The sequence below is a fragment of the Gymnodraco acuticeps genome, unplaced genomic scaffold (assembly GCF_902827175.1).
Source record: "Gymnodraco acuticeps unplaced genomic scaffold, fGymAcu1.1, whole genome shotgun sequence".
NCBI classification, from domain to species: Eukaryota; Metazoa; Chordata; class Actinopteri; order Perciformes; family Bathydraconidae; genus Gymnodraco; species Gymnodraco acuticeps.
The window spans coordinates 50,442-59,568 of NW_022990277.1; the positions used below are offsets into that span (position 1 = coordinate 50,442).

Here is a 9,127-nt window from a genome sequence, read left to right on the forward strand (position 1 = left end):
TCATTACATTCAGAAAAATAGAATATATATTAATGTATACATTTGAATATAAGATTATTATTTTTAAATGACCACTAGAGCTTGGTATTATTGTAAAAGTCACTAAACATTTATTATTATCATTTATCTATTTCTAAAGATATGTTTCACTTATCAAGATAACGTTATTTCAATTAAAGCTTTCCTTGACAACATTTTTGCATTTAGGAAGAATCCATAATGTCAATAACAACAGTTTCACCAAAACATCAGAAAGGTTCATAGATATTCCTAAAACTGTAAGGCTTCTTTAATCTTGCAATCTGTAATTGATCTGTTATCATGAAGTGCCATGTCATTAAATAATCCTATAAACGTAGAAGACATGAGAAATAAACCTTTGAGAATGTAATATATTGCCAATATAATCAAATGATTATTTCCAAATATCCTCACAGCAGCTCCACGTGCAACATGAACACAGACAGATACCAAGACAAGAGACAAGGAGACTTTTAACAGAACAAACGATCGCTGAAGACAACATGGAGAAGACCCTCTGATCTGATCTGGGATTTCACTCTGAGTTCATTTCATTCACTGATTCTGTAGGAGAGGTGTTCCCCTCCTGGTCACTGCCGAGGTGCCCTTGAGCAAGGCTGCACGCTGCCCACTGCTCCCAGTACTAAGATGGGTTAAGTGCAGAGGTTCAACTCCCTGTGTGTGCATGGGTTTCATCCTCTAATTCTTCTACTCGTACCTCACACTGCTCTGTAACCTTTACTCATGTCTTTTAAACCTGTGTTATTCATGTGTTGTGTTTATTTGATTCTCTTTGCTCTGTAATGACTGGTTTTAAATTACATGTTATAATGTGTTTCTTAATGTCTTTCTTTTATAAAGCCCTTTGAGGTGCCTTGTGTTGAAATGTGCTGTATGAATACACAAAGTAGACGTTCAGTGTAACCTTATATTCACAGAGATCTGGGGAGGCTGCTTTCTGTTTCTATGGAGCAGCTTCCCATTGGAGCTTTTAAAGTAGATTAAAGACCCATGTTTTTATGTTGGGGTCATTGTATTGGTCTCACTGATCATGTTTGATGGCTCTGTGATATCAAACTGTATTTTTCAGTTAAAGGAATTGTATAAATTAAGAATAATGGGACTATATGAAGCAGAATGTGAAGAAGTCGATGTACTCTGGTCCTGCTTCGGTACATGTTTGATGTGATGTCTGTTCTTTATTTACAGGTCCCATTGTTATTATTATGATGCGCCGCTCTCCGCCGTCTCCTCCAGCAGGACTCAGGTGAGGGTGTTGCACTTTTCCTTTCCCTTACATGTGAGGTTTCAGTGTTGGTGTGTTGTTTCTTTCCGTTAAGTATTTCTTGTGTTTCTCTTATTCTCCTAAGATACTGTTTGGCTGTGAAAAAGAAATATGAAGGACAGACCATCTATTTCTATTTATTTAGAAAGGGGCGTGTCATATGAGATTATCTTCTTCTCCCTGCTCCTTTTCGGTTAACGGGGTGTTTACAGACATGTTATGTTTATTATTATACATGAAGTTTTGCATACCATGAACGGAACAAAATGAAATATAACCCTTTGTTTGTTTATAACTTGTTGTTAATAATGTCCCTCACTCTTTGTGTCGTCTCTGTAAAGCTCTTTGGGCTGCATGTTGCATGAAAGGTATAAATAAAGTGTATTATTAGTGAGGGTTGCCATGTGTCTCAAAACGCTTACATCTTTACACAGATCGTGCGAGTATGTCTTCAGAGTTTTGTTTTGACTACATTACTGAAAAACAGTCAATTACTTTGATGTAAATGTTTTTATTGATGTACCGTGTTTTACCGAACTCAATTCAATTCATTACATGTGTCTGTAAGGCAAGGCAAGGCAAGGCAAGGCAAGGCAAGGCAAGGCAAGGCAAGGCAAGGCAAGGCAAGGCAAGGCAAGGCAAGGCAAGGCAAGGCAAGTTTATTTATATAGCACTTTTCAACACAAGGCAATTCAAAGTGCTTTACAAAAAATGAAAGAGATTAAGAAGTCTGTAAAGTCTTTAGTGAGACAGGTGTTGCATCGGAGAAACACAGTACAATAAACCATGACTCACACGTGCACTCATATAACACAGGTACAGGGTTAAGTGATTCCTATTCAGTTCTCTTAACAAAAGCAGAAGTGCATTTCTTAGATGGGCATCAGGCATTACGGGCATCAGGCATTACAACAGGTTCATTTTTGGCAGATAATACACTCAGATAACACATGATAACATGTTCAGGAGCATTAGCTGAGAGCAAAGACAAGAGAAACTGAGAATATTAAAAAGGCACATATTTCATCTGCAACTTAAAGAAATCCCCTCAATAAGTCTCACTGAGGAGAGAAACGTGTGTAACGACATGATTTACAGTTAAATTATCCCCAGACATGTATATTTAATACATTCATTAGGACATCAGTCAAATAACAAATCCAGAATGACAAACACTTGATGGCTAAACTACATTTCATAGCTTTGATCACTCGGTATACAAAACAATGCTGTGTGGAAAAGAGGTTACGGTTTTTCACCTGGAGTAACTCTTGTTTAACATCAACCTTATTCTAACTGGTCCCTCAGAAAGGCTTTTGAAGGTCTGCACCAGGTGAGGACCTGAATGTCCTCTCACTCAGGAAACTCAGGTTGTTCACACACCTTTTCATCAGATGTAACGCTAACACTCAGCTGACTGCAGTGGCAGCTTTGAAGCATCTTTATCAGGATCGTTTGTCCCGTTAGACGGTAGGTTGATCTCCTCTTCTCCCTTCAGAGCAGAATCTGCAGCAGAGAAGATAAAAACATATATTACATAAAGTCAACTTTGATACAACCCAGAAATGTTATTTATAACCCAAACCAAACATGTCCATGTTGGTAGTGTGTGTTAGTTATTGACTGAATGTTCTTCAGCAGGAATGAATGTGTGATTGACAGATGAACCCTGAGGACCATCAGACTCTCATCTGCAGTCTGACTGATACTTTTATTTATACTATGTTCACTTCTCATTCAGGTAGTTCTCTATTTTCACTGCTGTAAATTAATCACACATTCAGTCGTATGGTATCATCGTTTATATATTGATGTTTGTGGGGTCAATAAATCAACCTGATGTAAACACTAACACAATGAAGCACATCTGAGAAGACACAGAGACAACACTCTGGTGTCTGCTAATTAAAAATAAATACAAATTATGTTTTTAACTCACCTTTATTGTGGAGTATTTTGATGCGCTTTGCAAATACAAGCAAAGCCAGAACTACAGCAAGATTTACAGCTCCCAAAACGAATGAAGTGATGCCAACCATAAGCATGCTGTAGCCTTCCTTACACTCCATCTTTTGTTTCTCTGAAAGACATATTCAAATATATAAATGTACCTTTATCTCACAATTAAAGACAATTAAAATCATTTTAGATCCAAACTCATCTCACCACTAATGAACACAAAGGTCTGAGCAGAGACCCGATGCTTGATGTCCTCCTGAGAGACCACACAGCGGTAGAGGTCTGTCCTGGTCACATTAACGCTGAGAGAGATGAAGACGTGGTCGTGGTCTTTCTCTGGGACTCGTTTCTCCTCAGCTTGGAGTCTGTTTCCATCTCCGCTCTGCCACTCTGCTTTAGTGTTTAGAGAAGCACCAGGAACCTCACACTGCAGAAGAGCCCAGTCGGCTGTGAGAGTCGTGACGGACGGCTTTGGAGTTGCAGCTGTGAACATGTTAAACACAACAGCTAAGGAAAACAAATGTGTCTTGCAGTCTGGTAAAACAGAGAAACATGCTCAGACTCACTCAAGTACAACAAACATTTACAGCCAACTTCAACAGGAAACCTCACTATTAAATACCATCATTTCAAGTCAATAAAATCATTTCAAATTATATTGGGAGTCGAGTCATTAGTTTGTTTGTGCAGCGACTTTGTCATTATGGGGGAAAAGACACCCTTCAGGATGATCAAGATCACAATGGAAGAGAGCATGTGGCAAACTCCTGAGTTCATTAGCAGGAAAAAACAAGGTTAGAAAATTGGGTGGAAAAGGAATCGGAAAACAGCAGCCACTTCTTCTAGACAAAAATATAGAATTTGAATGTTTAGTATGTGCAACACATTCCCTCCTGCGTTAGAGAGAGGAACAGTTAAAACAACCTGTAGGTGGATATTAGGTTAAGAGTAGCCACACAGTTATGTTCATCACAATGTGTCAGTAGAGAAGTCTTGTCTTGTCTTTTTGTCAACAACTGTGTAATTGGTTAGGTATCAGTTAGTGTTAATTTTGTCAGCTATTTTTTTATTTAGTTTTAGTCTTAGTCCTGTATCAAATGTCCTTGTTAGTTTTAGTCACCTTCATCCTGTTTTTATTTAGTCAAGTTTTAGTCGGCTAAAAGTCTGAGCATTTTCGTCAAAGACAACTAACTATTTTAGTCTACTTTTTGTCAATGAAAAAACTTTTTTAGTCATCAGATTATATAGAACATTTCAGTAAAACTAGTCTAGCCAAAACCAATAATTTGTCATTTTAGCATATATAAATAAATAAGATTATATCTTGTCCTTATTTGATGAAAAACACAGGTTGAATGATTAAGAATGCAGCTTTGCAGAGAGTCTGGTCAGGTGTGTGGTACCTGTGTTATGGCCACATTGCTTCCCTTCTGATAAAACAATGCATTCCTGTTTTTCTCCGCCTCATTGTAGCGAAAATGGGCCCAAATATCACATCGTTTCTTTCTCCCAAGCAGTGGTGGCGTTAGACTTTTTCGTTGTCAGTCATTTTGACGGACAGGATTGTAACATTTCCGTCATAATCCATTATTACCCAACTTGTCACTCACTCGCGGGGGGGGGGGGGGACGACACTGCTCCCAAACCCTGTTGTTGCCATTTTATTTTAAATAAGGTTCGTTATATCCGAGTCTTCCTGACAGTTCATATTGTGCCGCTGCCCGGTGTAATGTAATTGTACCGCCGCGCGCAGCACAGACACACAGCTGCTGCCCTGCCGCAGCACCGGAAATGGAACTGCTGGGAGAAAAACTGACTATCAGAGATGTAACGTTATCTTTGATAATATTTCGTCTCCTCATTTTTCGTCAACGAAAGTAAAGAGAGATTTTGGCATAGTTTTTATTTACTAAACTACATTTTCGTCTCGTCACTTTTCGTCAACGATATTGCATGATGATTTCGTTACAGTTATTGTTTACTGCCGTCTCGTCATCGTCTCGTTTTCGTCATGGAAAAAAAGGTCGTTGACGAACATATTTCGTCATAGTTTTAGTCAACGAAATGAACACTAGTATCAGTCTATGGCAGACCCAGTATGGGTGTGAGATGTTTAAGTCATTAAAGCTCTTGGAATAGAAGGAGAGACTCAATAGATTTGTCCCTCTGCTGTGATCACAAATCCTAAATAAGTAACTATTATTAGTCTGAGCTAATTGTAATTTGGATAGATTTGCTTTGTTAGCAACAGCAGCCAGATAATTTAAGAGGGCCTCAAATGGACTGCAAATCAATAAAATCATCAAACTACTGTATTGATGTTGAACCTTCTGGAAGGTAAAGATTGATGAGGCTGTCGCAGAGCACGCTGTGGAAAACCACATGACTAGAACTAGTTCTGATGTTGAATAATTAGTGAGGTTGATGTCATAACTGCTCGTATACATCACCCATTTTGCTGCGCAGCGTTTTTGGGATCCCGCCCAACAGGCCTAAAATCAGTAAACTGCATCTGATGATAAAACAACATCCTCCTATTTCACAGTGTGGAACGGACAAACTCCATCAAATAGTGATTGCTAAGGGACAGAGAAACACAGAAGCAGCAGCAGACTCTTCTGTCCAGGAATACAGACATTGTGGCTATAGATTCTACTAAAACTATATAATCCTGTTCTTTCAATATGCGTGATCAATTTAGATATTTTCAAAAACCTTCTGTTCCTTCATTGAAAAAGCAATTATTAACTGGTATTATTTTAGCTTTAGTTTCTAATGGTTGTATTGCAACCATTGTTTTTATGATCATGAGTTTGGGACTCACCAAACTTGTGGCTTCGGTTCCGTCTCTGGGTCCATTCCACCCTAACTCCACGTTAATGTCTTTCTCTTCTAACCCTACTTCTCTCCCTCTCTATTTAATTGTTTTAACTTATCGATGTCGCAAAACACTTTAAAACATTTTCTGAATGGAGATTTGATCTACCAGGCTAAGCTAACGTTGTATCTGCTCTGTCCAAACTCACAACAACGTCATACAGAGATAAATAAAGACTGTATTCGCCATGAGTCTGTGGTTTATTCATGTATAACTTTTATCCAGTTTCTGAACAGATATGAGGAGCTCTGAGTGCTAACAGCTAACGGCTGCTGTTCTGGTTTTCTGAATCAACGTCAGTGACGGCAGGCTGAGATCCTCACCACTGATTGGCTAACCTGAAAACGCATCATGTGAATTCGAAGCTCGAGTTGAAGAAATTGAACTCTTGCGTATGACATGAGTCGCATCAATCACGTCCTTAGTCTCGAGAGCTGCAGCACAAACTGCTCAGTGACATCATGGCTCACCTGGGTCTTCTCCTGATCGGTCCTTAAAGTGGAGATCTGACAGACAAAAAATAAGATTCATTTCTTGTCAAAGGTTTTTGCCTTCTAAGGGTGAGTTAACTCCAATGTCTTTTTTATATATCGCATAATATATATATAAAAATGTTGGTGCTGGTCCAATATTTGCTGTGTTTATAATTTTCCTTAAAAAAAATTGATAGGAAGGATATAAGAAGAATGAATAAAGACATTCTTCTTATCCATCTTTCAGGCTTTATTTGCATAAAGACTGAAAGACACAAGGAGTGAGAAAGTACTCACCAACATCCAGCTCAAAGTAGAATGTCTGAGGAGGCTGCAGACGTGGAAAATAACAGGTGTAGTTTCCCCTGTCGGTTGCTGTCGTGTTGCTGATGACGATGGAGGCGTTGCCGTGCTTCAGTTCTGCTGGGAAATGTGAGACTCGTCCTTTGAACTGCGGACTCTGACCTGAACGACCGTTGTTGTAATGGATGCCTGCATCATACATGAAAACCTCCTGAAAGACTTCTCCTCCAGGACCGACTTTTCTCCAGTCAAAGAGAAGTCTTTCAGCACCCATGTTGATGGATACTGGGAATAAAGCCTCTTCACCTTCTAGAACAACCACTCTGACGGAACCTGGGGGATAAAGCACATTTTAATCAGTATGCGTAAATACATAAATCAGATAAAGGCAGAAAAGTGGATAAAATGTTACCATGCCACCTCAGCTTAAAAGCAAAACATTTCCCTTTAATTGAGGAAGAGAACATATTTACTTGTTTCTTAGGATCGACCCCAATAATTCACTATTTGTTCATTCAGGTATTCAGTATTTGGGTTTAAAATAAAAAATAAATCTGAGTAGTGGGTTCAACCCCTCAGGATTACAAACGTGCATTAATCACCTTTTAGTAAATAGGCTTGTTTGAGACAAGCGATCTTCCATCTTGAGTACCGTCCCATGGCTCTTATTTTTGCCGGAGGACCGATAATGGAGGAGCGATAACCGAGGAACCACCAAACCATCCTCCGATGAAATCCTCAGACACTCGTTCCGCCCCCTTACTGTGTATCGCTCACTGATTGGGCGATGCAGTGCATGCACTGATCTGATGCTTCTTGACATGAGAGCCGTTTCCCAGCGGAGTGAAGAAAACACATGAAACTCACGGGAGTCACTCCTCAGTTTAAACCGTGTTTTGTTTCAATTCATGTTTCATTTAGTTACAAATATGTGATATATCTGAACAACAAAGTGGTCAAAAATCATTTTATTCATTTTTTGGAAACATTTTCATGATCGCTTTTTTCGTTTTACATTTTCATTTATTGTCATTTCCATTCAGTCATTAAGTGCTATTGAAATGTTAATGTGCTACATATCCACACAAACACACAAAGTGTGCAATCCAATGAATGTTATCTAACTGGGTTTTGATAGATAACATATCTCTTTTTCTTCTCTCAATTATTTTATTTCTATTGTGCACGCTAATCAATATTAATCAAACTATTGTTCGTTTATACATTTTAAGAATGGCGTTTATCTTTTTTGAGAATGTGTTCTTATTTAATTTAATGTATTTGGGTCTACAACAGATGATACAAATGTGTGTGTCAGTAAATGTGTACTAACAGAGGCGGGGGGGGGGGGGGGGGGGGGGGGGGTGGAAATAACAGGGACAGAGCTGCTGTCAGACGATCAGCTGTGCAGCGTCATCACAAACGGATGCTCTTAAAACTCATTTCCCTCCTTTTCGTGGGTTGCGTTCCGATAATCCAAAAATCAGCTCCTAAATTCTAACCCTATCTCCTATTCCTTGACCTCTGAGTGAAACGTCACGGGGTTAAGGGATAGTGGATAGGAGAATTCAAAAGGACTTAGGAGAAGAGACTGCGGTACTTTAGAGAATCGACTGCACTTTCACTATCCCACGTGTTTCTGATGCGCCAGCGGACGTCCTGAATGAGCGTCTGCTGCTGTGGGGAAACTATGGAAACTACAGTTCTCTATACAGCGGACTACAACATGGATGTTCAATAAGAACGAGGGACTCCTGTGAACTCATCTAGAGACTCTGTGCTCTGATGCTGCTGCTTTATGCTTTATGAACGGGGACAACAGAGAAACAGATTCTTCAGGACCAAAGCTGGAACTGAAATAAAAAAGGAAAGTGAAACTTCTGCTCGTCACCCTCTCCCTCCGGTCCACATTAATACAAATGATCCCAATACGTATGATTGATGAAAAGATAAATCAATACAGATGTATTTATTATAAACGTTAGTCCTTAACATCTATCACTGTGTATATCACCATTCAAACATCTTTTAAAAGTTGAACAAACCCCACAGCTCAGTAAAGACTGTGAGATGTTGACTTTATTTGATCATTTCAGTAAAAACTAACGTTCATATTTCTCTTTGATTATAATACTGATGAACGTTCAGAACAAAGCACTTTGGCAACTTACCACATACGTTTTAAAAAGCTTAATAAGCACCGTAACT

The 9,127-nt window shown here is 38.9% G+C and overlaps 1 protein-coding gene across 1 annotated transcript; it reads right to left on the minus strand.

Moving 5' to 3' along the window:
* Positions 1–2,645: 2,645 nt before the first annotated feature.
* Positions 2,646–7,211, minus strand: LOC117549637 (CD276 antigen homolog). Its single transcript, XM_034221691.1, has 5 exons — positions 6,914–7,211; positions 6,614–6,649; positions 3,473–3,748; positions 3,246–3,386; positions 2,646–2,812 (listed from the first exon to the last, which is right to left on the minus strand). The coding sequence occupies exons 1-5, from the start codon at positions 7,191–7,193 to the stop codon at positions 2,709–2,711; spliced, it is 837 nt and encodes a 278-aa protein (XP_034077582.1). The 5' UTR covers positions 7,194–7,211; the 3' UTR covers positions 2,646–2,708.
* Between the last annotated feature and the right edge of the window lie 1,916 nt (positions 7,212–9,127).